Source organism: Phasianus colchicus, chromosome 21, assembly GCF_987193195.1.
Source record: "Phasianus colchicus chromosome 21, bPhaCol1.hap1.1, whole genome shotgun sequence".
Classification (NCBI taxonomy): domain Eukaryota; kingdom Metazoa; phylum Chordata; class Aves; order Galliformes; family Phasianidae; genus Phasianus; species Phasianus colchicus.
The window spans coordinates 6897124-6923876 of record NC_143456.1 but is presented as its reverse complement, the minus strand read 5'-3'; the positions used below and the strand labels follow the sequence as shown (position 1 = coordinate 6923876).

The 26753-nt window shown below is 49.9% G+C and overlaps 1 protein-coding gene across 5 annotated transcripts in view; it reads left to right on the top strand.

Annotated features, from left to right (window-relative positions):
* SSH2 (slingshot protein phosphatase 2) overlaps positions 1–26753 on the top strand; it is a 72079-nt gene that overhangs the window by 12336 nt on the left and 32990 nt on the right. For 3 of the 5 annotated variants that reach the window (XM_090122318.1, XM_031591642.2, XM_090122321.1), the window contains exon 2: positions 10835–10878. In XM_090122318.1, coding sequence (XP_089978444.1) covers positions 10835–10878 — 44 coding nt within the window. Of the gene's footprint in view, positions 1–5769; positions 5812–10834; positions 10879–20236; positions 20565–26753 lie in introns of those variants that run through there. The other 2 variants (XM_090122320.1, XM_031591643.2) reach the window with 2 other exon arrangements.

The following is a 26753-nucleotide window of genomic DNA, read 5'->3' as shown; positions in this document are numbered from 1 at the left end:
AATGCGAATACAGATTTGAGATCTCGAATGGAAATGGTGCTTATGGCATAGAAAACAAATTCCTTTGTCCTGGTACAGAAATCAATACAGACAGTGCAGGCGTGGAAATTGCTTAACACAGTGCCTTCCTCTTGAGAAGCAGTTCTGCTTTTATTTTCCTTTATACAGTTGGCATTGGAAGCAGTGTATTTTCTTCTGAGTAGCTGTCAGTGCAGCTTGATGGATAAGGAAAGGACCATGCATTGCACGTCCTCTTGGGTTTGCTTATTTATTTACTTGTTAAGAAGAAGGTCACTCCATGCTACGCAGCAGATGAACAAGCTGCCCTTCCAGGAATCAGAAAAAATATAGCTTAAGTCTCAATGAAACAATGCAAGCATTTGTTCTTGGGAGGCTGATTGTGGAGGTCTTCAGTGAGGACTGGCTGTAAGCTGTGTGACTGCAGGTCTGTTTTAGGGGCTTCCAAGCTGATACGTTTACATTAAAAAGCAAAAGTTTCGGATAACACCAGAGCTGATCTTGTTGTGCGTCTGCAGCTCCCCACTTCCAAGGGATTTCCATAATAATAGCTTTGATTTTTAATTTCTCCAAGTTGAAATCATTTAGTAAATTGGCTTCTTGTGATGCTTGTCATGTGATGGTTCATGAGCCCCGAAGAATGTGCTCCTGTGACTGCAGCCATGTGTTTGCCCGTACCAGTGCGGGCTGTGCTGTGTTCCTGCTGTGTTTGGAGCTGGGGGTGCTGAGGGCTTCCTCCACCATGACTGACATTTGCAAGCAGCAAAAACTGCTGTTAATGAAGTTATGTCCAGCTTCCAGCCCTGCTGCTGTGTGGAGCCCTGCTGTTGGTACGTGTGCATGCTGCTGCGCTGCATTGCCTGCGCCCTTGGATTAATCCAACGTTTTTTTTGTAGCACCTTATTTCCTCCAAGCTGCACTTTGTTTTCAGCTCTCCCTCTGGTACTTGTTGCTTCACACTTCAGGATTTAGCTCGCTGTTCATGCTTGCATTAAAAAACCCAAAGGTTCAAACCCTCAGCTCACACTGTGTAGCCCAGCAGTATTTCCACTTGGCTCAGGAGATGCGGATGTGTCAGCTGAGGGATCCCTTCTCATTTGGCTGGTCAGCCAAGCTCTCCTCAAGCGCATTAGGAGGATCTACAGCTTAAGTTCATCAGAGGACTGACCTGTTCTGGTTTTAATGAGATTTATTATACGTGTACCTTTTGGATTTGACTGCTTTGGCCTTCAAAACAGCCTGTACAAATCTGCTAGTAAAAGCAGGGCTGGTGGAAAACTGACTCCTCGTTCTGAACCTGCCCTCCTTCAAGATTATGGATTCCTTTAAAATTAAAATACCATCCCTTATGCTGCTGGCACGCAGCTTGGCTGCACGGCTTTGCCAAGTGCTGGCGTTGATGCTTCCTTTCGAGCTCCTGCACATCTCCCTCCCAGGAAACCGCAGCGATGGAACGCTGATGCTGCAGCTCACGTTTGGGGAGGACAGAGGAAAGCTGGACGTCACAGCTGATAGCTGGGTCACGGTGTGCAACTTCTGCAGGCACAGCTACAGCCCTGCATGTGCCTGGGGGAGAACCGGGGCAGGGCTGTCCTCACATACACATGTGGGCAGGGTGTTATTTGATCCAGACTTACATGTGTGGTACAGATGTGGTTGTGAGCACGAGATGAGAAGTTACGGTTGCTCTGCACGTATGTTGACCTGCAGGATATCAGTACCCACATGTTTTTAAGTGTTATTTATTTGTTTGAAGGAACAATGTGTGTGGTTGTTTCAGAAGGGGTTGAGGGGGGGGTGTTATTGTGTCGTGGCTTTGTTTTGGCCAAACTGTTTGCATCTGGTGGTTGTGCATTGGATGGTTGTGCGTGGATGGTTGTGCACTGGGTGGCTCTGCTTGGCCAGAGCTGCCCCTCAGCCTTCGGTGGGGTTAGGCCTGGGATCCATGGCTGGGCATGTGAGGATTCCACTCATCCCACCAGGACTTGAAGAGCGTTGCAGCTGGGCGGTTTCTGGAGCTGGGAAGCAAAGTGTGGTTTGTTGGGCTGTGTGCTCTGGGTGTTTGTATGCACAGCCCTGCAGTCTGCCGAGGTGAATGCATCGCTGGGTGTAACGCCTTTGTTTTGTTTTGTTTTTTGGTTTTTGTTTTGTTTTTTTTAAATAAATGTACCTATTAATGGAAGCAGAGTGCATAATGTAATCCTAAAATAGCTCCTCCATGGCTACAGAAACATTCCACTTCTGAGTAATCAGCCATTCAGAACGAGCATTTAAACAGGGAGCAGAGGCATTCCATATCTGTGATTAGGAATGCACTGGGCTCAGCCTTGCCTCCCCCCCAGCCCATACCTGCTATCTCCACAAGCACCCTGCTCACTGCCTGCCTGGGGCTGCCCATCCTGCTGCTCCAGGCTGAAGGATGATGCTGATTAACAGTCCTCAAAACCAGACCCGTGCTTCTCTTGCTCGTGAATGAACCGGAGCACAAAGAGCATAAGCTCTGAGCCACGGCTGCAGCGCACAGCCTGGGGAGCTCGGTGAGCCGGGCAGCCCATGGGCATCGTGCTTCTGAAGGGGCTGTTTCCTTCTGCCATTCCAAGTCCAGCAATGCCCTACAGCCTTATTTAGAGATGACCTCAAAGGCAAGTTCTGCTTTCCTCCCAAAGCGGGATTTTCACAGGGGCTTACACTGGTTTAAGATTGCATTACCCTAGCATAGCATAAACCTGTTTCCAGTTATCTTAAGGCAGAAAGCAGCTCGGGGATTTGGATTGATTCCTGCTGACTTCACCAATCCCTAAGGAGCACTTTGCCCCCACCTACCTGCTCCTAATTTCAGGCAATCAGATGTGTCCTTTGCTGTGTTACGTGGCAGGACAGCCTTTGGGAAGCAGCCCCAGCACACCCTGCTCCTCAGGTGGCCACTCGCTCAGGGCACTGGCCAAAGGGAAGGGAAAGTTTTAACTGGATTAACCTCAAGAAGAGAGTGTGGGGATTTAAGGATTAAGGAGCCCAAGGCAGCCAGCAGTCACTGACTTCCAACCTGTGGTCAGAGAGCAGCCAGTCTCTAGGCTGGAGGTACAGCCCCCAGCCTGCAGCATGCAGTATTAGAGGCAGTGGTCTTAGGGGCACAGTGTGCATGTAGGGCATTTTTCTGAAGGCTGGTGTATTGACTGGAAACTGTTCGTAACTGATACCTTATAAGAAGAAACTGAGAGCACTGAGTGTTTAGCTGGGACCTTAAACCTGGCTCCCAGAAGATGTGTAGGTGCTCACAGCTCTAAGGACATCTTTCAGTAGGTTTCAGCTCTTCCAGCCTCCTGCACTCTTCTTGCATCCCCAGCCTTTGTCCCAAAGCGTTTCTCTCATCCCATATATTTTTCTACTGATAATGCTGTGCATCCCCTGGGGAAGATCCTGGTAGTCTGCAGGGTTGGTGGAAGATGAAGGGGGGGATCAGCACACCCTGTTACTGGGGAGAGCGCATGGTTGCTCTGCTGAGGGGACAACAGATGGCACAAAGGAGCTGGGATTACGCAGCCGAGTGCTGCAGGGCCACAAATCTAATGGATCTGTTGAACTGCAGGGGTCAGGCAAGCCCAGCCTCGTGCCAAGGCTGATGTCCTTCCCCTGCCTTCAGCACGGCGCGTCTGTTCGAAGCTGTTCTGGGCAGCACGGAGGGCTGTGACGTCTGGATGGGAGAATGGACAGCTGCTTCCAGCTTCTGACACAGCCTGGCCTTTATGGCACGGTAGTGTTTCACAGAGGTTTACATTTGAGGAGCGATGCTGCCAGCTGTGTGCCACTTACCCAGCTCTTGCTCTTTGGAGGGAGATGTGGGGCCGAGCTGCCCTGCCCCAGCAAAGGCGAGTGTGTCCTGGCCAAGGAGAAATAGCACTGGGTCTCTTTGCTGGAGTCTCATTAAGATCTGTTTTTCTCAACTTTCAGCCTCTGGAGAGAGAGAAATAGGACATTGGTTCATTAACAGATGAAGAGCGCTGGATGGCTGCAGGAATTAAGAGTTGGACAGCATTGCCTTTTTTTTTTCCCTCTCCTCCCACAGCAATTTGGACAGATACCCAAATAAACAATAACAAACAGATTTTTGGAGGAGCTGGCTGGGAGAAATAACAAAAGTCAAGGGACGGTCATTATGCAGCTCAGTTCTTTTCATGTTTGACCACTCTGGAAAGCCTCCTGTTACTCCTCAGCTTCATTTTCCTTTCTCATTTTCCCTCTACCCCCATTGCACGAGGTGCCATTGTACTCGCTGCTGTGAGTTTGGTTGTGTCACCACCTCCTCCATAGTGCTCATTGCATCGAGGGGAGGTTTGCATTTAGCTCTATTCAGTGACCCTGCGGTGACCATGGGAAAAGTCACAGCTGCGGAGCTGAACTGTGCCTACATGAGAATGGCTGCCTGGTTTTTCATGTACATCACTGCTATAGGGATTGAGCTGAGGCTGCTGTGAGTGTGCATCTAGGTCTAATCAAAACCCCCAAACTTGTTTTTATTTGTGAACTTGTTGCTAACAGGAAGGTGGTTGATTGATTGCAAGACAAAGACCCTTCCCTTCGCTGTGCACCTCCCTTCCTTCCACCCTCCTCCTCCTCCTAAAATAGCCCTTCAGCTTAAGGAGCGAAAATCAGATATCTCCTTCTTTCTCAATGCACACTTAACATTTGTCCATTCCGGTGAGAAACTGGGCTTTGTCTTAAACCAGAAGCTGGTGGAGCACCCATCCTTCCTAACCATGTGGGGGCAGCTGCACCTCTATGATTGTCACCTTTTGTACATGCCTGGTGATGGGTTCTCATCGTGGTAACCTGTGCAGCCGGGCTGTCCCCATACCCTGCTGGTCCTGCTCCAGAAGCCCTGCCCTGGGACTCACCAGCCTACGTGTGAGTTTTTGACTTGGTCTTATCCAAACCATACCTCTGACATCAGCAACAGTGCCTGGTATGCAGACTGGAGCTGTTAGAGTCAGTGAGTTTTCTCACGCTCGTCCCATCACTGTAGGTGGAAATGGACACCTGTAGGTTTCAGGATGTCTGGTGGACAGTTTCATTATCTTTGCCTAAAAGTAGACTGAAGGGATACCTTCAAGGCTCTGGGAAGCCCTACATTTCACAGAGAATCCTCATGATGTCAGATGTCTGCCTGAAAGTCAGAGGAGTCTGTTAGGGAGGTGCCAGGTTTTTCTCTTAGTGTCTGTATCTGTCTAGATGGTGACAAGCAATATGCCATGTTTTAGAGAGAAATATCCATAGCGCTGCTTCGTGTGATGCAGGGATTTTTAATGTCAATATGAAGTGTTTGTGGGATTTTTTTTCCCTTGGGAGCATCTCTGGGATTAAAGCAAAAGCTGTTGTACTCCCCATCAGGCGAGCTTATTTCATTGCCGCAATTCAATGGACAGTAATCTCCTTTTTAATCCGCGCTCGTGCTGCAGCATGGCAGGCTGTGTCGTGCTGTTCCTCACCCTCACTCTTGTACCAGTTGGAAGCTTCTCGTGTCCAAATGTTTGAGTGCTATTTCTGCAGTTTTTAGTGAGGCCCAATCTGGATGAAGTTTGTGTAAATCCCTGAGCTCCAGCAGAAAGATGAAAGCTCTGATAAGGAACTTGTTTTTTCTTTCTCCAGAGCAAGAGCACAATGTCTTTGACCTAAATATACCAATTACTGATGCAGCAAAGTGATACAGAAAACAATCTGGAAAGAATGCCAACCTCTGAATGAAAGCTTGGCTGCAGAGAGCGGCTGCGTATGTGGGACCTCAAACACGGAAGAAATGTGAGGAGGAAAAGGGTGTTCATTCAAAATATATCATGCAAATAGTGATGGGAGAGGGAGAAACTGCTGGGAAAGCTGCTGCTCTGCCCCATCCCTGTGGCTGTGGAGAGGTAGGAGCACTACACACAGCACTGTGCAGCTCTCCCCTCCCCTTCCCTGGCCTACTTTGCTCAGCTCAGCTGTCTAAAGCACTTTTATGTCAAACTCGAAGGCTTCCTGGCAGCAGCTGCTATTTTTAAAGTGTTTGATGGCAAATGTAAGCATTTCAAAAGGTGGCTGTGAGCTACTTCTCTGCAGCGTAGGGGACTCCATTAATTAGTTTTATCATTTTCAATAGTGGTTAAGGTTAACCTTCTCCAGAGGCTGGGGGGTTCTGAAGAGCACTGGTTTCTGTTCAGCCCTGAGACCCATCCTGCAGAGGAGAGCACTGGCTCCACTCTCCTTCTATCTCCTTATATCACCACTCCTTATATCAGCTCACACAAATGGCTGCAGCCTGCAGGATGTCTGTTCTGCAGGTGCAGCTGTGGGCTCTGCCTGCCCATGTGCTGTGAGCAGATCCCCATGTACAGCACCAATCGAGTGCTCCCAGACAAGTCAGCCTGGAAGCTGTGTTAGTTCAGCATCCCCATCCTGCCCTGGAACTCCTGCTGGTGAATTTGGGTGCATTCTCAGGCTTCCTACCACAAAAAGGGAACCTTTTCTCGGCCTGGGTTTTCAAGTCAGTCCTTGTTTCCCATTACCAGCCAGTGTTGTTGCTGGCACTTCAGACTTACTGCAAATGCAGCATGTGTGGGCTTTGTGCAAACACAGTTTATTTAAGAGATTGATACAACTCAAGCTACTGTATGAATGTCTCTGCTGCAGAAAGATGCAATAGATAGTTGGCAATCTGACTCAAACGTTTGTGTCTTGTTTTCTTCCAGCAAATGCTTTGAGACCATTGACAGGAGCAGCCCTACGCAGGGCATGCTGTCAAGTAGAAATCTATTGAATATGTCATCTTGGAAGGTGCTGAACTTGGATTCTGTGTGATGTTCATGGATCCAGGCCTCTGTTCATGTGCAGCTCTGGGCATCTCATGGCAGTCCTGCACAGACCTTGGGTACCATGGGGTAGCTCTGATGTCACTGTGTCAGTGTCAGCGATTGAGCTGAGCTTTGAGGAACCCACATGTGCAACGAATGCTCTTATCTCTGGTGACTTGTACTGTGCTAGAAGAAAAGCTTGCTTCATACTTGGTGACACCCAGGGAGAAGTCCTGCACGGAGGAGTTTGCAGTGCACAGTGCAGCTGTAGTGCAGAGATGTACAGGGAGATCAGTGGAGAGGAATATTTGCATGCTTCAACAGCTGCCCAGCCTCTGATTTCCCAGTGCAGCTGCATGATTCCCTGCAAAGGTTGTTTTAGGCTCAGCAGCACTTGGTGTGTGTTTGAACAACTGGATGGGACCTAGCCCAGGGACAGGCAGGCAGGGAACGAGGAGCTTGCCTGTTTAATTTCAGACCTCTTCTTTGATTACCTCTTTTGAGTCTGGGTCTGCAGCTGTTCACATGATGCTGGCTTGACACGATGGCATGATCACATCTGAATCTTGCTATGGATTTGGGGGGGATTCACATAAACTAGGTTTCTGTTGTATCAGTAAGAAACTGCCAGTTGCTCTTTGCTAAGAGGTGAAAAGGCCTCAAATTATCTCAGCATTTTGTAATAGCTTTTGTGTTTCTGCTCTTGCACAAGACCTCTCTGCTGGTTAAGTAAGGATCATTTTTAAAAAAATAGTATTCACTTTCAAATTTAACAGTTTTGTGAAATGAGAATGACTTCACATCCACCTCCTGCTTCTGCCTGCCTGGAAGCAATTGGGATCTCTTGCTGCTGGTATTTGTCACTGTGCAGGGGGTTCTATGAAAGTATGTCAGACACTGGAAAGCAATGAAGTTGCCCATGCAAAAAGTGTCACCCAGGTAAAATTTAGAAAATAGAGAAGTGGGGAGAAGTTCCTCAAAGTCTGAAGTGTGCCCTGAGCAGCTGTCAGCTGAGCGTAGAGGTTATGGAGTGGAACAGCCTGGCATCCTGGCCCACATTGGCAGTGCTCTCTGTATCGATGGCTGCAGCCTGTTCCCAATAGAAGCGTTTCCCAGGCACTGCCTGCGCAGTCAGGTATGTTGGCACAAAATCACATGCAATTATTACTTTGGAATCACTTTCAAGGCTTGCAGGACGTATTTGCAGGGTGTAGTCTGTGTGAAGTGTTCCTGGTTAGAAACGCCGTGAATGTTACCCTAATAATCCTGTCTCTTGGAACAAAAGAAGCTGTTCTGATGTTCCCAGTGTTAAGCACAGGCAGACACCTCCAATCCTGTGCATAAGAGCACGGACTGGATCTTGTTTATCACTGCATCAGTCTGCAAGGAGGAGATTTGTAGGAGCAGAGCCGCTTGCGTGACACGGAGCGACTGCCATTGCACAGAGCAGAATAAGGCTCAGAAATGTCGCTCCTCTCCCTTGCCCCTTTGATGACAGGCAGTTGGCAGCAGATCAAAGCACAAACAGGATGAATGTTTTGCATATTCTGTCCTACATGGCCCGAAAAGAGCAGAGATGGATTTTTTTTTTTTTTTTTTTTTTTTCCCATCTTCCACTTTAAACCGCATTTAATACGTGGCCTAGTTCTGCGCCCTGCGACGCACATCCCCCCGGGCCGCACTGCTGCTCTGTGGGCTGGAGGCCTGGGGCTGCCCTGGGGCTCTGGGTCGGTTCTTTTGCTGGTTCTGAACCAGAACCTGGTTCTGGCCCTGGTTCAGGCTATGGCTGTGGCTCTGGTTCTGGTGGTGGTGCAGAAGGCTGCAGTGGGAGCAGTCAGTGTGGGTGTCCTGGGTTGCATCTCTGGGTGCTGCCCCTGCTGCCCAAAGTTCCTCACAGTTCTTTCCCTAGGAGTCCACAGGTTCCAACCACTTGCTGGCACTTGCCAGCTGTGCTTCCTTCTCTTTGGGAATTCAGAAGCAGTAAAAGCTGGAGGTGCCCATGGGAGCCCCAGCACAGCCGCTGTGTGTCCATGTGTCCGTGTGTCCGCCTGTCCCCTGTCCTGCCCTTCCCTCTAGTGGGGTGACCCGTCATTGCAGCCAAGCCGTGGGTCACAGCCTCCACAGACACTTCTCTTCAGGCATTCAGCCACTTCTGACACAGATCTGCAGCATAATATTACAGGGGGCTTCACAGAGGCGGGTGGTGGTGGTTGGTCCCACCTGGCCTCCTCCACTGAGCTCCTCCACGGATTTTCTGTGGGGCCACGGCAACGATTTGTGTGTTTCAGAACCTTTGGTCACTGTGGGAATGTTGGTTGTGGCCTACTGAGCTCGCCAGTTGCTGTGACCTGGATTTTTTTTGGCGTGTGGAAATGGACGTTCATTATAATGCTAAAAATGTTTGCATATTTTGGGTTCCTGAACAACACAGTAGGGATTTTGAGTGTTCTTTCAGCCGGTGTTCCTTACTGTGGTTTTGAGGAACTTGTTCTCTGGCCAATTAGATGCTCTTGAGCCATTTTGATTTACTCTGTGTTTTCTTTTAATGTCTTAATCTATCCCACGTGTACCCTCTTCCCCTTGTCCACCTCTCTGCGCCCCTCTACTCCCCACCAACTTCATCATAGTAAATTGATGGGGATTTATGCTCTGGCAGGACCTGAGGACTTCCAGCAACAACAAACACACACACACAACAACAAGTGGTGCTTTCAGAGGTAGATAGGGAATTGTTCAAAGGGATTTGAACTCAGCTGGGTGAGTGCTGACATCTCAAACCGTGGCTCCGCAGTGGCAGCTCTGCTCCTCGGGAGGCTGCTCTTCTCCCGTGCTTCTGCCCCTTTCTGAATGCTGCCACTGCTTGGTGTTGGCCGTGGAATTCATTCAGGTATTCATGTTGGGAGGAGGTGAGCACACCAGCTTCCTTATCAGGCTGCTGGCGTGTTGAGCTGCTTCTTAGGTGTGATGAGTGGAAGGCAGTTGTGCCAGCTCTTGCTTGTTGCGGACGGTCTGCAAGTTTTAGCTTGAAGCTGTGGTTGGAAGTGGCTCCATGTGAACTCCTCCATGGTATTTCTCGTTCTGTTCTTAGAAGAGCAGCAGGAAGCATGTGTTTTCTAGCTGCTTTCATATCCACAGATTCAGATCATTTAAATAAGAGAAACAGAAAGTTAACTTACTGTACTCCTCCCCAGTTCAGAGCTCAATGCTTAAACATGTCAGGTTGTGTGTTCTGCAGAGGAGTCCGTGCCCATAGCTTGCCCTGCTCTCCTGCACGTGCACCTTCAGCACTGCAGCAATTATGCAGATCTGCATAAGCATCATAAGTTTTCACTGATTAAAAACAGATGCTGTACCCGATCTCCAGGCAGCGTCTGGCTTAGATGTGCTTAGATGTGCTGTGACATGCAATTAATAGCTGAGATCTCTCTACTGAGGTATTGCTTTGGGCTGTGATAGGTCTGCCTGCTAAAGTTCAGCAGTACACTACAGATTGTATGTACTAATTTTGCATTTAACACAGCCTGGTATGTCACATGGAGCTTCCTGCTCTATGTGCACCAGGTCCCATTGGGTGGGTTCAGTACATGCTGGTTTTGTGGTCTCTTAAATTCGAATGCTGATGCTGCAATACCAATGAGTATGGTATACATAAACATGATTAAATAAAAAGAAAAGGAGAAAAAATAGTATTTTTGCCCAGAATTAAACTGTGTGTCTGCTCTTGTCTGCTGCATGCAGTGGGGGCATTGGCAGGAAGGGAGGGAACACTCCAGGTCCTGCAGTTTTACTCTGTGCTGAGTGTGAAAAGGGTTTTGAGGGAATGTGAAGTGACAGCTGAACAGAAAGCGAGCTCCTGGGTAGTGACAGCTCCACGCAGGAGCAGCGAGAATTTCCCTTGCTTTATGCTGTCAAGCCAGTGAAATGCAAATCTTAGGGTGCTATATATATATTAAAGCATATTAACTCTTCTTTTCCTTCCTCTCCTATGTACACAGGAGGCAGACAGTGGGGAAGAAGAATGCCGGTCCCAGCCCAGGAGGTAAGATTGTCACTTAGAGGATGCTGTTCTTTGTGAAATGTTCTGCAGTGCTTATTGTGGGGTTTGGTTTGGTTTGTTTTACTTGGGAATTTTTGTATTTTATCTGCCATAACTTTCTGCTTCTTGTTAATCTCATGTAACTGTCTCGTGGGTTACAAAAAACACCTGAAAACAAAAGATAAAACCACAGTGTTTAACCATGATCTGAATGGTGCCCCAGTGAAGGCATTGCTGCATCAGGAAATAGGGAAAAAAACAGTTTACACACCTTAAAATGTACACGAGGAGCAGTTCACAAAGATGTCAGTGAGTATATCTCCCAAAGTGCTGCTTGCAGCCAGGAGGTGGTGTTGTGCCTGTAGCAAGTTGTGAGCATGGTGACCCTGCACTTTGTGTGTGCAGAGACATCACCTTGTTTGGGGAGCACGTCCTGGTGGTGGACTCCTTGTCTCCCACTGATGGGCATTGTTTCTCAGTGTTTGGTCCGTGATCAGATTATTCTGATATTAATAAACACTTTGTTGTCTGATTTTGAAAAGCCTCAAAAGCAGTGCAGGATTCCCTGAGCTGGCAGGAGGATCAAGGAGGGGTTTCAGCAGTGATAGCCACCCCTGTGCTGTGTTTCTGCACCTCCTCCGTGGTTGCATCCATCTTTGGCATTTGTGAAGAGTGTTTCTAGAAGTGCAGGGTGACCCTATGCCTTAAGAGCCCCTGCAGTGGATGTATCGGTGTAGATGGTGACATGTATTAATGGTGATGGGTGAAAATGGTGTTTTCATAACGCAGTCATCATCTCAACAGTAGGCCTTTTGAAGTCAGGAGATTTGTCTCCTATCCTCTCAGCCATCAAAAGCATTATTTCGGCTAAACTTAATGCTTACAATAAGCAAAGTCAGTATAGAACTAAGTCATTTCTCCAGCATCGAGAGCTCTTTCTTGGCTTAAAGTGTTGCAGCCAAATTGTATGCAAGGAGTGAGGTTCCCTATTTGGGGAGAAAAGGGGAAGCAAAGGTGAAAGTTCTCCCTTCATGTGCTCTTCGGCTGTTCTTTGCTTAATGCTGTTTGTGTGGGTAGGTAACAATGGAAACTGTCATTTTCAATATTTAAAAGGTTTCAGGGCAATGTGGGCTTTGCTTTTGGGACCAGTTTAGATTGCTCTGCAAAAGGAGAAGCAGCTGTGGTTGCACATTCCCATGACTTCAGTGCAGTCGCCTGGCTGTGGGACGGTGGCTGCTCCGCACCCTCAGGCTTCTCCCCTTCAGTGATGATTTAAGAATCTGTTTCTTCATTTTACATCTTTCATGACTGTGAGGAAAGCTGGAAAACACCAGTCCCAAAGGCTCAAGCTGAACTCGGCTCAACTCAAATTTTTAACTTCACTCCCAGCCTTCCAGCAGTCACAAGATGGGCTCATGACCTCGTCTTAGTATACAGAACATATTGGGGGGGGGTGGGAGGGATGTAATTGTTGTGGGCACTTAACAACAATCTTAGGTTAGGTTTGAAAGAAGCGTGGGTTTTTTTTTTTTCATATACTTGAAGTAACTTCCTGGGGAAGGAAGTGACAGCCTGCTGCTGGTGATTTGAATGCTGTGCCCAGAGAGCTGCACAGAGCCAGGGTCCCTCCTGCGGACACATGGGTGTTGGATGGTTGATTACAGTGGGATAAAAGTAAGAGCCAAACACGGTAAGTCATCAACCAGAGGTGCTGCAGAGGAGGAGCAGCAGCTGTCTATAAACAGCTCTGGAGTGCATCTATCTAATCCCCAATTTCAAGGGAGCATGGCAAGCAGTAGCTATTAAAATCCAGACAGTGGTGAGGTGATGGACCGATTTTGGCTTTAAAGACAAGGTGTGGTGTTGATGAAGGGCTCTGGCACTGCTTGCTACTGACCTGGGTGAGCCCAAGGTGCAGCCTGGGGATCTGCCTGGAGCTGCCTGTGCTTCAGGTAGGAACTGTCTTTTAATTCATAGAACTCTTCTAAAGGACTCCTTCTGTCTCTTGGTAGAATTTGTTTAATCACCGCCTCAGGGTAGTGTAGCTGGCATCAAGCATGCCCAAACTCAGCCCGTTAATTGGCCATTGAGTGCAAGAGCACTGCTGTGGCTGAAAGCATGTTTGGGTTAGTAAAAAAATATCAGTATTTGTTAAATGGGATGGTAGCATATAGGCCTAGCATTACTTCTGAGGGAGTCAGATGAAGACCCAAGCATAAGCACAGAAACATGTTTGCTATCGAGGGGCTTTTGCAGATAGTGGGAGCACAGCCCACGTTCCCATCCTCCTGGGGTTGTCTGTGGGGTCCTGGCACTGCTGTCAAATGGCAGATGTGCTGCTGAAGTCCAGCCTGACAGCTGCCAGTGCTGGCTGGGCAGGCTCCGATGTTAAGGCTTCTGCTGTTTGCCTTTGCTCGCTGCTGAGATAAGAGGCATGTATAGAGGTGAAGGGGAACATGTAGCAAAGGCTGGCAGTGTGACAGCACGAGGGAGTAGCACTCAGAGCAACCGACCTCGAGCATCCTCCAAAGAGGCAGAGAACTGAGTTTCTAACTTGAACTATACTTACAGGTAGGTGCATCAAGACCACCATACCTTAAACAACTTGTCGGGGTGTTGGCCTATTTGCACTTTCTAAGGGCTGTGATTGCATTGACTGGAGGCTCACAGCAGGAGGAAGGAAACATGAAGACCTCGTTTGAACTTAAACCTGCTCTGCAGAGATGTGACGAGTCCACGCTCGCCTCCATGTTGGGATTTGTGGGCATAAAGGGAGCAGCAGCGCCCAGCTCCGCTCTGCCCATCCCCACAGCTGCCTCCTGAGGTCTGTCTGAATGTTTCCAGCACACTGTAGCCCTGCTCTAGGAGAAGCTGGGGAGGTCACTGCCCTGCCAGGGCCATCACCAGTCCTGTAGTTTGGGGTGGGATCCCTGTGTCCTTGGCACAAGCCCCTGACTGAGCCTGTCCTTCTCACCTAATTCCTGGCTAATGATACTAAGAAGGAACTACTGCATAAGCAGGTGTACAGAACAATCAATTTGTTACATTTATTGCCCTCATAACTGCCTTCTAGACATTTTTATTGGGCTGTCTGAAAGCCGTAAACCAGCTGGCCTGCTCCTCTGCTGCTGCTGCACTGAACTGACTCTAACATCTGCATTCACAGTCTCTTTGCAACATCCTGATGCTGTTAAAACTCACCTAAAATGCCCACGTACAGAACTTCGAGCTGTGCTTACACCAGCTGGTGTATCAGTTCAGCTTTGCTTGCCCTGTGCTGGTGCTGCGAGGATTCAGCACCTTTGTTTTGCTGATGGCTGACACCTCCAGGGCTGTGTGCTGGCGGGATGGCTCAGTGCTGGCTGCTTTGGTTGCAGCAGTGCCTGTGCTCCCAGTGCTGTCTCCGAGCTGAAATGCAGCATTTGAAGCTGCCTGGTACCTGCAGCACACTGAGCACAGTCCAGCTGCAGGGACTTCAGGGAAGACTTTGAGCTTTTATGGCCTGCACTCAGTCTGTGTGTATTGGGAAAGACATGGAGCCTGTGTTCCCTTGGGCTGCAAGAGAAGTCAAGTCCTGCCCTGAATTGGGTTTATTACATGCAAATGTGCTCCTGAAGTGCTCAGCTGCCCCAGTCCGGAGGGAGGTGCGCTGTGTTAGGTTTGCAGCCCATGTGTGCTCACCTTCTGGTTTGTTGTTTTAGTCAAAGGAGTTCCTTCCAGGAGTGAGCTGGGAAGGGAAGCAAATCAGATTACCGCTATGATAACAGCTGGATGTGCCAAAACGCCTCAAGCTTTCAAGCTGGGAGTAAATGCCTTTTGTTTTAGGAGTGGGAGACGGCAATTTAATACAGAAGGTTATGGTTGCTAACAGTGTTAAGAGTTGTTTTTAACTGCCTCAGTGGTGCGTGGAATTGGTGCTTGGGTTTCCTTGCACGAGGTGAGCTGCAGGGCTGCTTGCTGGATGGTCACACTGACACCCACTGCAGGCTGCTCAGTGCCTGCGGACATGTCTGGGTGCAGGGTGATGGCACATCACAGAGCTCACTCACCCCATCCAGGTGTGTGACTCTAGGATGAGTCACCATTTGGTGGCCAGGCTGCTGACACTGCTGTTACCCTGAGCACATCCTGTGCTACGAGGGGCTCCAAAAGCCACATGCTGGGTGTTCTGCCTCCTCAGCCTGCCTTGTGCTTCCCTTGCTTGCTGCTGCAGCTGCCAAACTCATTTTGTTGGTACTGGAGCTGTAGCTGGAAGTTCTGCTGGGTCTGTGAGGCACTTGGGTAGCTCCAGACCTCCAGTGAGAGGGATCTGCGTGTGCAGGGTATGGAAGAGCTTGTGTTTATCCATGCCGGAGATTACTAAGCTCCTGTAGCACAAACCTTATCTTTAGAATGCATTTCCTGTATCCATCTTTCTGCCTTTCCTTTCAGTGACAGCCCAGTCCCAGTGGCATTTACTACAGCTGCTTGTGTAGAATGGAACACGGAGATAAAGAAGTGTTCTGTTCATCTGCCAGCTCAGCTGACCTCCAGGAAAAGTTCTGTGGGCCACACATCACAGTTCATGCAAATCTTCATTTTCAGTGCTGGGTGTTCTACCAGCAAACTGTGAGCAAAGGTGTAGCACTGGTGGTAGAATCGGGTTTATTCCTGGGGAGGGACCCATTAGCAGCCTTTCAGTTTATAAAGAGGGGCTGTAAGAAAGAAGGGGACAGACTCTTTAACAGGGCCTGATTTCAAACGTAACGAGAAAAGATTTAGATTGGATATAAGGAAGAAGTTTTTTTATGATGAGTGCAGGGAAGCATTGGCACGTATTGCCCAGGGAGGAGATGGTGCCCCATCCCTGCAGACAGCCAGGGTCAGGCTGGAGGGGCTCTGAGCACTGATGGAGCTGTGGGTGTCCCTGTGCATTGCAGGGGAGTTGGATCAGATGATCTTAAAGGGTCCACCCCAACTCAAATGATTCTCTGGTTAGGTTGGTAATAACTACCTGCAGCCTTTTGTGATTGCAGTGAGTTCAGTCCAGTCCAATGGCGTGCCTGTGCTTCACAATAAGCAGTGACGTGACTTGATCCTCACAGCTGGACGAGCAAATCAGTATTAGCTGTTGCACTGCCAAATTACACCAAGGTTACAAGGTAAAGATATTGTGCTATAGCAGGGAGTGTGCTCAAAGCATGAAGGCCTGTGAAAAGTTTGCTGATGTATCACTGAAAGTGTGTGAACAGAGGAGAACGAGGAGCAAGGGACTAGGAGGTGGAAGGAATGAAGGAGGGTCGGATCCTTTAGCTACCAAGTGGGTCTGCTAACCCAGAGCAGCTGCCCCATGCACTTGTGCTGCTGCTTCAGAGGTCGGTGAAGGAGCGGCTGGCTGGGATTCCAGACGTGTTTGTGTCTCCTGCCAAGCAGAAGCCAGGTGCTCCACGGGAGAGGAGTCAGCGCTGAGGAGGACTCCTGTTGTAAATAGAAAGGGAGATTCCAAAATAACAGTTCTGGTCCCCAAGGGCACCTTGTCAGGACTTGGAAGCCAGGCAGCAATCCTCAGAGTTCTCAGCTCTGTGTGAATCCCAGCACTTCAATGTATTTTGAGAATCTGCACAAGGGTTTCTAGACTCACTGCCCTTCAATTCTTTGGTATCCTTGCATGAGAAACATTCCTTTTAAAAATCAATTTAAAAATAGGATTACGTTTGACATTTCAGAGGATTTACCTGTTTCTTTTCTATAGGTCACTCAAATAACACATCACCTATTTTACAATCTCAGACATTTCATTTTGGCTTTGTCCTTGCTGGACTTGGAGCAGTGATGTAGTGGTTTGCAAGGGTCTGGATTAACTATTTAGAAGCACTTCAGCCAAAGTTTCTCCATGGGTTGCCATGTCCAGCATCATCAATAGGAGCAACAGCCACCACTGCTCCCATCCCTGCTGCAATCTTTGCTTCTGCAGCTGTAAGGTGGGTGTAATTGGGATTGACCTCTTTGTGTCAGACCCTCTGAGATTTACCGATAAGTAAACTGGACAACAATTGGGTGTGGGTTTTGTGAGGGAAGGGTTTAATGAAGTGATAATATTGCAAAATAGGTGTTGAATTCTCACCTGAGAAGCCAGATCATTGATCACAATGGGCAGCTGACCAAACGGTCTCTAAAAGCAAGGTCTGTTCCTCCTGCGATGCTTATCGCCCTGCCTTTGCTCCTGTCTGATTCTTTGCACAAGAGCTGAAAACAGAAATACTCTTTGACAGCTTAAATAACCAAATTCAGAGCGTGGCTTCCTGTTCTGACTGGTTCTTCAGGATTAGAGCGGAGTTTTGCATGCTTTCCCTCGTCTTGCCTCCCCACTCCTTTTTTTTTTTTTAACCAGATACAGCCTCTTTTCTAATTGCTTTGTTAGATTTCCTTGCTGTGTGTAACAGAGCTGCCGTGTGCTTGGTGGGTGGCGTGCCTCTCACCACAGGGAAAGCTTTCTTTCTTCCCCAGTATCTCGTTCTGCCCTGCGTGCATCAGCTTGTTTATGACCACTGCTACTGCAATGGCTTCGTGTTTTCCTGATAAATGAGACCAGATAACACAGCTGTCTCTCGTGCTGAAAGCATCCAGCACCCTTCTCACTGCTCCTCTCCCCGAAGTGGGTCTGCAGCAGGAGCCTCGTGCAGGAGCTGCTGCTCAAGAGATGGGTCTCCTACCCATAGATTTGCTGCAGTGATTTATGGCTAAGTCATCATGGTACCATCCTTGGACATGAAGGCACACCGCTGGCTCATGGCTAACCTGCTCGCCACCAGGACACCCAGGTCCTTCCCTACAGAGCTCCTTTTCCAGTAGCTCAGCTCCCAGCTGTACTGATGGGTGCAGTTATTCCTCCCCAGGTGTAGGATTCTCCACTCGCATTTGTTGAACCTCATGAGGTTCCTCTGTGCCCAGCTCTCAGCCTGCACAGGTCCCGCTGAATGGCAGCACAGGAGGGGCATTATATCCTCTGGCCCTCAAACAGCTGGAATCTGGCACCATGTTCCTACAATACACTTCTTAAGACCTTCTTTCCCCATTGGCCCTGATGCCAAGCCAGCTCATTTCCCAGTGGAGAGAGGATGTGGTGAGGGAGGTTTTCTAATGCAGCTGCCTAGGAGCTTTCTTCCTAATCTGAAAGTGGAGACAGGTTCTGCTTTTCCTTATCTCTTCCACTGGTGCTGATAGATCTAGGCCAAAATTCCTACATCTGATAACATCCCACTGTTCTCTTTACCCTGAACGCAACCAGTCATAGAATCATGGAATGGTTTGGATTAGAAAGGACCTCAAAGCTCATCCGCTTCCAACCCCCACTGTGGGCAAGGCTGACAACCACTAAATCAGGTACCATATCAGGTTATGGTTATATGTTATGGTTATATAACATTATGGTTATAGCACCTTCCTTTGGTTCTTCCTCCTGTGTTGGAGGAAAAGAACATCCATTGCTTTGGTAGAGTGCTTGCATTCATTTCAAGCAAACTTAAAGTAATACCAGGCCCTGCTTACCCACTGAAATACATTTCCAGAAACGTGATGGTAATAGATGATGTTCAGTGGGGCTCTTCAGAGGGAGATTGGTGCTTAGGGGAGCACTCCCCTGCCCCCACAACAAAACACAGTTCATACAGCAGCCTGGGAAGCACTCTGACCCCAGACAGACGTATTTACATCCTGTCAGGTGGTGATGAATGGCTGTGCTGGTGCCCTATTGCAGCACGCAGTGATTTAGGCTGTTACCTGTCATCACTGCAATTTGTGTGCTTTGAGCTCCGTCTGTGTTTGTCCCAGCACGGTGCACCTGCTTGCAGCGAGGAGCAGCTGTCCTGTGCCCTGTGTCCTGCCTCAGCTCCATCACATCCCCACAGCCCAACCCTGCAGTGTGGGATGCAGCACCCAAACAAACTGGGGCTGTGCCTGAGCTGTGACATTTGCAGAGTGTGCAAATGGTGCTTAAATGGGGGCTGGTAATCAAAGTGTTAACTTTGATTAACACTGACCTGAGGGCAGTGTCAGCCTCAGCATTCCCACCTTTATGGCAACAAACTCCAGTCAAACACCTTTTATGAGTACAGATTTCAGTGCCTGCACTTCCTTGAGCATTTTCCACTTCTGTTGTCTGGGGTTTCAAAAAGAAAAACCCGGGGTGTTTCTGCCATCCCCCACGTATGGAGACACGGTGCTTGGTGGTATGAAAGCAGGATTAATTCATCTACAGATCTGTTATCTGTGTGTTACGAGTAGCTGCTCGCAGTCCTCACCACTTCTGAGGGCTTGCCTTTCTAATGGTGGTTGCTAGTAACAAACCTGACCTTTGTCTGGGCTATATCTGAATTCATTGGGTCTTACACAACTTGTGCATAAAGCCCTTAAGTTTCTCATTAGAGTAGGGCAGAAGTTTGGGGTTGTTTTTCAGTCTGTGAACGTGTGGTATGTGTCAGTTCTGCGTGTGAGGTTCTCGCCAGCCTCCTGACCCCGCTGAGGGTTGAGTTACCTCCATTTCTCTCATGCTCTGATTTTTCCATTGCTTTTTGCAACTGACTTCGTTTCTGTCCAACAAAATGACTTTTTTTTTTGGCACAGCAGTGAGCTGGCACTGCATTTTTTTTTAAACAGCTGTGAGGAAGCATTACCAGAGATGTGCTCTCGGCTGTATGAGACAGCCTACATTAACACAGCTAAACCTTCCTTGAGGGAACTTGCAGCATCACGCATTGTGCTGCTTCGTCTGTCCCCCATGAAGCCATAAGGTGTGTTTGGGTGGGAGCTTCCCCATCAGCATCGGACCTGAAGCAGGCACCAGGATTGGGTTCTGTGTGCATCCCCTCTGTGCTGGGCTGATGTTTCTATGGGGAATGGAGCATGAGCTGACTTCAGGCTTTCTTTTCCCTCCCCCTCCCTGGGCTGGAACGGGGGAGTACTGCAGGAGGGTTCCCTTGGTGCTCCGCATTCCCTGCAGCCCTGGGCCGGGTTCCTGCCCCGAGGCTTTTCCCTTCTTCCCACTCTCTCAGGAGCGATGGAGCTGAGGATGGAATAGCGCCCAAAGGCAGCTGCTTCTCTTCTCATTTGACGTATTCAAGTTTCTAAATATGAAAGTTATTGCCAAGAACGCTTTCCCCTCTCTCTTGCAGGAGAGAAATTAAGGTCATTTCCTACGCACTGCGTGCCTTTCCCAAAACCACTCCCTGCGTTTCTTCCCCCAAGCCTCGAGTTTTTTAGCCCTCCCCTGCTCCCTTACCTGGAGCTAGGGGTAGGAAAACAAAGAACCAACCACCAACGGGCAGCCCCCCCCCCCCCCTCCACTGCTGCTGCTCGCTCCCTCCCGCACCGAATCGCCACGTGCGCGCCGGTGGGCGTGGCCAAGCACAAAGGGGCGTGGTTGTATCCAAAAAGGAGGCGTGGTCGTGCCCAGAATGGGCGTGGTCTGCTGTGAAGGGGGCGTGGCTATGCCCATAAGGGGCGTGGCCGGGGCATTGCCGGGCCGCTCCTGCGCAGTGCGGCGGGTGGCGGAACGGAGCGGGGCAGAGCGGAGCAGAGCAGCGGGGCGGCCGGAGCTCCCCATGCCGCGGGGCCGGGCGGCCGCCTACCTGCTGCCTGCGGGGCTGGGGCTTCGCCATGATCCCCTACTTCTCCGACAACGCCGTGATCTCGCAGGGAACCATCGCTCAGCTGTAAGTACCGAACGGGACCGGCCCCTGGGCGCTCGTAGCGGGACCCCCTCCCGGCCATTCCCCGCCGTGCCGCGGCTCCCCGCCGCTCTCAGCAAACTTTTCCCGGCCGGCAGCCGCAGGGCAGCTCGCAGCCTTCCTGCCGCTCTTTGCCGGCGCTCCGGAGTTCGTTCCCCGCTGCCGAGCCGGAGGCACCCCGGCTGCTGCCGGTCCTGCGCTCAGCCCGCAGACCCTTTGGGACAAATCCCGATCATCTCTTCCTTTGTGGGTGATTCGAGTTGCGTTTGTGGGAAGGATTAACGTGGGAGATGTCCGATGTGGGGCGTAGATAAGACTTGGCCACGCGCGGTGTTGGGTGCGGGGCCGCCCCGGCTGAGCTCCGCCGGGGAATCGGGGAATCGGTCCCGCCGCTCCGTCGCCCCTTGTAGAGCAGGGTGGGCAGTCAGCTCCGTTCCGTGTCTCTGAGCCTTTCAGAAACGACCCCAAGTACTTACAACCGACTGCTTTTAGCCCCTCGTGGCGTTGGCTGTTGTATTACAGCATTCCCTGTGGCTGCTGGTAGCGAAAGTTGAACAGCGATGTACCCGAAGCTCCACGGGAACGGGATGGGAAATACCCCGTGTGTCACACAGCGGGGGCAGCCGGGCAGGGCATGGGAACGCTGGCAGCCCGGGTAGGAAGGAGCGCCCGTCCTTCTCTCTGGGGAGGGAGATAGGGGTTATCAGACAGCCTGTGCTGCCCTCCTGGCCAGGAAGATTAAGGGCTGTGAGAGCCACAGAGTGCTCACATGGGACCGGTGTTCTCAATCAGGGCACTGCTTGGGACTGGCGTAATGAGGAACTGCTCCTAACAGCAAGTTCCCAAAGGCTTAGATGGTATCAGGTGTCCTTCTTTCTTCTTGGCCAAGACCTAAAAATCCCAATTTTGTTGATTTGCTCTGCTGAAAACGTGTTCTCTGTGGGATGGGAACGGCAGTGGTGGCCCAAATGCAATCAGGACCTCCAGTTTCAGTGCAGTCTGTGTTTGGCTGATCAGCTCGGGCTGTCAGAGCTCAGCAGAAATTGCTCCTGTTGACACTTTTAGGCAGTGACAGAGTCAGCTGCTCGGGGGCTCGTTTGGTTTGAGTTCACGAGGGCTCCCATTGCAGTCCCAGACACTTAAGATTGGCAGAAGCTCTGAACTCATGGCTGCAGCTCGTTGGTGTGGGATTCAAAACTTCTTTCAGTCTCATGAAACTCTGAAGCAGCTGATGGCGAGACAGGAGGAAAAAAGCAGAACTTCAGACAGCATGCACATACCAAAGGATTTTGTACAGGAGAAGCCCGGACAAGTTGCCATAGATCAGCTCTTCCTGTCTGCAATCACTTCCTTTTCCTTTTGCCAAGTTTTAGGTATCCTAGCACATTCTCAGTGTCCTGAAGTGTTTTTTCCGTGGCCCTGTGATAATGCTGTTCTTCTGCCGGATCCCTCTGCTGCCCACCTTCCTCTTTATTTAGGGAGTGGGACTGTGCCATGCACTGCTGTGCCGCATCACTGTGTCACATCCCTGTGAGCAGTGAGGGATGCAGAAGGACCTGGCACTGCAGGGCACAGCTGTGTGTTTGGGGCTGGTTAACCATTTTCTCTCTGCCTCGGCTACAGCAGCAGTGAGAGCCCTCCCCGTGCCCACGTGTTGAAGTGCTCCAGTGCTGTTTACTGCCTCATCCTCAGCACTTCTGCAGTATGAAATGGAGCTGACTTTGTAAACTTGCTTGCTGTTTCTCCTGCTTGCTTCACACCATTTCCTGTTCCAAATTGTTGACTGATAGTTATTGAGGACTCCCTGTGCTGTGTCCCCATACCCAGGCAGCATTAGCCCTGTCCTTCCCCTCCCTGCCCATTTCCTCTGTCTTTAAAGCCCCGTGGCCACGTCCTCTGCTCTCTGAAGCACCGTCCCCGTGACACACCTTAACTCGTGCCCTGTGCTGACATCACAGGGTGTGAAGTTGCTGCGTGCAGAGCTGTGTATTTATTTATTTACTGCACGCGAAACCTTGCAACCTTTTTATCTACTCTCTGTGTCCTGCTGCCAAAATCTCTCGACCTCTTGGCACAACCAGACCGTGCTCCTCCAAGCAGCGAGTTATTGGAAATCTTTCATCTCATCTCTACGTGCTGTACCTCTGTAAGTGCTCTTCCTTTGTGTTGAGGATCAGTGCTGAGGATGTTTGGAGGGAGCAGCAGTGATCCCCCATCCTCGCTCCCAGCTCTGGCTGATGCTCAGTGCAGTGTCAGTGTCAGCACCCGCACGAAGCTTTCCAGCTGTGTGTGCAGAGCAATGGAAGCGTGCAGGCTGCCAGCAGCAAGGCTGCTGGGCTGGTCCCATCCTTCTGTGAGATCAAAAGCAGCGTGTAAAGAGATCTATGCTGTTCTCCGGTTATTAAAAGCAATGCAAATAAGTTGCGGTAATTGAATAGAAGCAGTGTGCTGCCTGCTGAGCTGATCATTAACTCAGCCAGGGCTGTGCTGTTCCGAAGTACTTTTCCTGTTTGCCTTTTCCTCTTACTCCCCGGAAGCTCCCGGAGTTTGTCTCACTGATGCTTCCTGGGGGGGGCTGGGAGAAGGACAGAGGTGGTTGTCAGCCAGAAAGCGAGGCCTGGGGCAGCAGAGGAGGGTTTGCAGGGCAGCCCTGTGCCCGCCCAGCACTCCTGGTTGAGAGCACAGTGTCCAATGAAGACTTGCTGACTGCCAGCTCCCATGGACTGTTCCCGGAGGGGCAACTTCTGCAGATGCTCAGGACTCTGGAAATGCTTTGGATGCTTTTGAGGATTACAAGGCGGAAGGACCAGAGTGAGATTATCAGCAGAAAAGGGCCTTTTGGGGCTGCCTGGGGGTGTTTCACAGGGCTGCACTCCCTCCCACCTTTGTCACAGAGCCCCTCGCTAAATTATTGCTTAATTGTCTTCAACGACTTCACGCTGACTGTCCTGAAACATTGCTTCTGACTTGTTTGTGAGGTCAGAGGGAGTTTAAGGTTCAGGATCCCATCCGGATGAGCCATGCAGGGCTGCTGTCTCCTCTGCATCACTTTGGCAAACAGCATTTAAATTATCAACCCCTATGGGCTTAAAACTCATTCAGCAAATAGTTTTTCTCCAGTGTGGTGGATCTGATGTGTACAGAGCCATTCTGCAATTGGGGTTTCCAGCCACGGTGTTTTGTAGCAGCTGGCTGAAGCCTTCTATTTCCACAGATACATGGGGTGATGTGTTCAGAAGTCACTGCTTTGCTTTGTGTGTGCAGTGGGGAAGTGATGGGAGCCTGGGAATGGTCACTGTGTGGGATTAACCCAGTGTCTGTGGCAGGGATCAGCCCTCTGGTTCATGGACATCAAGTGACAGCAGCTGGGGAAGAAGAGAAGCCCATGTGGGTGAATGCCCTCCCCTGGCTAAGGAAAGTGGAGGAATCCTGCCCCTGAGAGCTTCTTGGTGCTGGCAACGTTTTTAAATCTGGGCATTTTTAGGTGCAGTAAGCTCACAGGCTCCTTATTCAGCCTGTTCAGTTGTTTATCCCGTACTTATCCAGCCCTCATCAACATCACACTCAGCCCTTTGGGGTCTCCTGCTTTCCTTGCAATAAGCCATGTAAGAAGTAGGTTAAATCCCCAGACTGCTGAACCATGAATGATTCAGTCCTTTCTTTTAAACAAATGACCTTTGTCACTTAGCACTGAAGCCCTCACATCCTTCACACCGAGGCCCTACGCGGGCTGTGCTGCTCCAGGTGGGCTCTGTCTGCTCTCAGCAGCTCGGTGTAACGGCCTGATTCTGAGTTTGCTTTGCATGCTGTTACACCTCCAGCTTTTTACTGCAGAAGTGTTGCATCCGAACTTTGGGTGAAGCTCTGGTGTGGTTACAAAGATGACTGAGTTGAGTTCATGATTGGGCTCAGCTGGCTGGGCAGGACCACGGTGCCCAGCAGGGCGCTGTGCAGTGGGCAGCAGCTCAGGGCTCCGTGCCCATCCATCCAGGTGGGAGCCTCCCATGGGCAGGTGGGCCTGCAGGAGCATCTTGTGGTCAGCAAATGATAAATGACTCTGTCAAACCGCAATTTAAGGGTAGACATCATCTGCACAAAGCTGCAGATATGAAAAGCTATTGCTAGTTTTACCTTTGTCCTCGAGAACTTGGTCTGTCCGTGTCTTGCATGCTTTGTGGAACTCGGTGCCCTAAGCTGATTTTCTCACTTCTCCTTTTTAAAGCTCTGTGAGTTTCGTTGGCTGCTCTGTTGTTGTTGGGTTGTTCTTGTTGTTGTTTCTCCCTTTATTTGCTTTGAGAAAGAAGTGGAGAAATCCCAAACCCAAAGCAGAGCAGCTGCATTCCTCTGTGTGTCGCAAAGCTGGAGAGCCAGCTTGCCTAAATACAAACAATTTGTCAGCACCACTCCTGCCCTGCTGTTGTTTTACTGTGATAGGAAAGTTGTTGGGAAGCCAACAGAGGAATATCTGTGTGCCTTGGAACGAGCAGGGTAAGCACCCGTCTGTGAGCTGAGGGTAAATAGTCCCTAATAAGTCTCTCTAGCTCAAAATTAAGCAAATTTCTATTTTAGAGCTGTTTTTAAGGCTCTTAAAGAGCCTTTTCCTCGAGGTCCCTTCCAACCCAATCCAGTTTATGATTTTCCCTAAAGTACACTCTGTTCTTGTTGGGACTTCTCTGGTTTTGTGCCCCAGAGCCGCACTCAGCGTTCCACCAGTCCTGCTCCTTCAAAGTGTGGTTTCTGACTGGGGTTGAATGCTTTTAGGAAATAGGAAGGCCTGTGTTGAGGGCTGCAGGAACTTGGCTGCCAAAGTGCCTCAAGTGCTAATTCTGATGAAATTCAGCACCTGACTGCGGCGTGGATAAACACATCTGGAATCTCCGCTCTTTGGAGTTGAAGCTTTTATAAAACAAAACTCATTTAATGGGTTTTCAGTCTCAGACCTGCTCAGCAGAACTTTGCAGGCTCCTCACCTCGAGTTAGGAGCACTGTAAGTGCACTCGAGACAGCACTGCTAAGCTCACCTTTAGCTGGAAGTCAGACAGAGGTAATAGCAGTAAGGTAATGTGCGGAGTCATAGATGCCAAACCGCTGCAGGGCTGCATTTGGGGATGCTGTGTGTGGTTCCTTTCCTTTCCTGTGGGCAGATGAAGCGTGCCTGGTTCAAGCAATGCTGCTTCCACATTGCTAAGTAATCCACAAGTGTCTGCACAGACACTGCAGCATGTGTAGTTCTGCTACATGGACATCTGAGTGTTCATTTTGCCTCTTGCCCGCGCTTCCTTTCAGCCTTTACTTAAGCCCTGGGATGCAGTGATGCTGTCAGACACCCCACAGCCTGTTTAATGTGGCACACGGTGAGTGATTAGTGGAAATTATTTCAGGAATAAAGGGCTCCTGGTAAGCTGATCCCCATTCAGAGAGCAGACAGAAAAGCAGAGTCGCAGCAGCGTTGCCTTCAGGAAGAACTGGCTGCATCACCGGGGGAAGAGCCAGGTTGGGAAGAGGTGCTGAGTTTGTGTTTTGAAATGCATCAGGATTAGATCTCCTGGTTTTGATCTGGAGAGCTTTTCCTGATGTCTCATTGTCAGTAGAGCACCAGAGCGCTGCCCTGCACTGGCACAGCATGGCTCGTGGAGCTGGGTACCACCATGGGGTCTGTACCTGCCTGAAGTGATGCTGTGGTGCTTTGCCTTGCAGCTTTAACATGGGTCTGGAGCTGTGTTCACTTCGCTGATGGGGAAGGGCTGTCCTGCTTTTTTTTTGCCTTGTCTTTGGGATCAGACATCCTTGTGGGGAGGATGCAGTGAGAATGAAAGCGCTGAGTGCTGCAGAAGTTGAAATAGTGAGCAGATAACTTCCTTCTGTTACATGAGTGGAATCCGGCGGCCTCTTTGTGATTTTTTTTGATGCTTTTGGTAAACGAGCATCTGCTTCTGTACAGCACAAAGGAAAGGCTTATATTATTCAGCACTGATTTCTTTGCGTGGAGACAGAGTGACTCTTGTTTTGGTGCTTTGTTTTGGGGCTCTGTTAATGTGCTGAGGGCAGGCAGAGGGATGGTGCGACTCCTCCGTTTTGTGCCATGACCTGGGCAGCAGCGGGGCCAGGAGGACGGCTGGGGGCAGGGGGTGTCGGGCTCTGCTCAGGTTGTTTTCTGCTTATGGGATAGCCGGT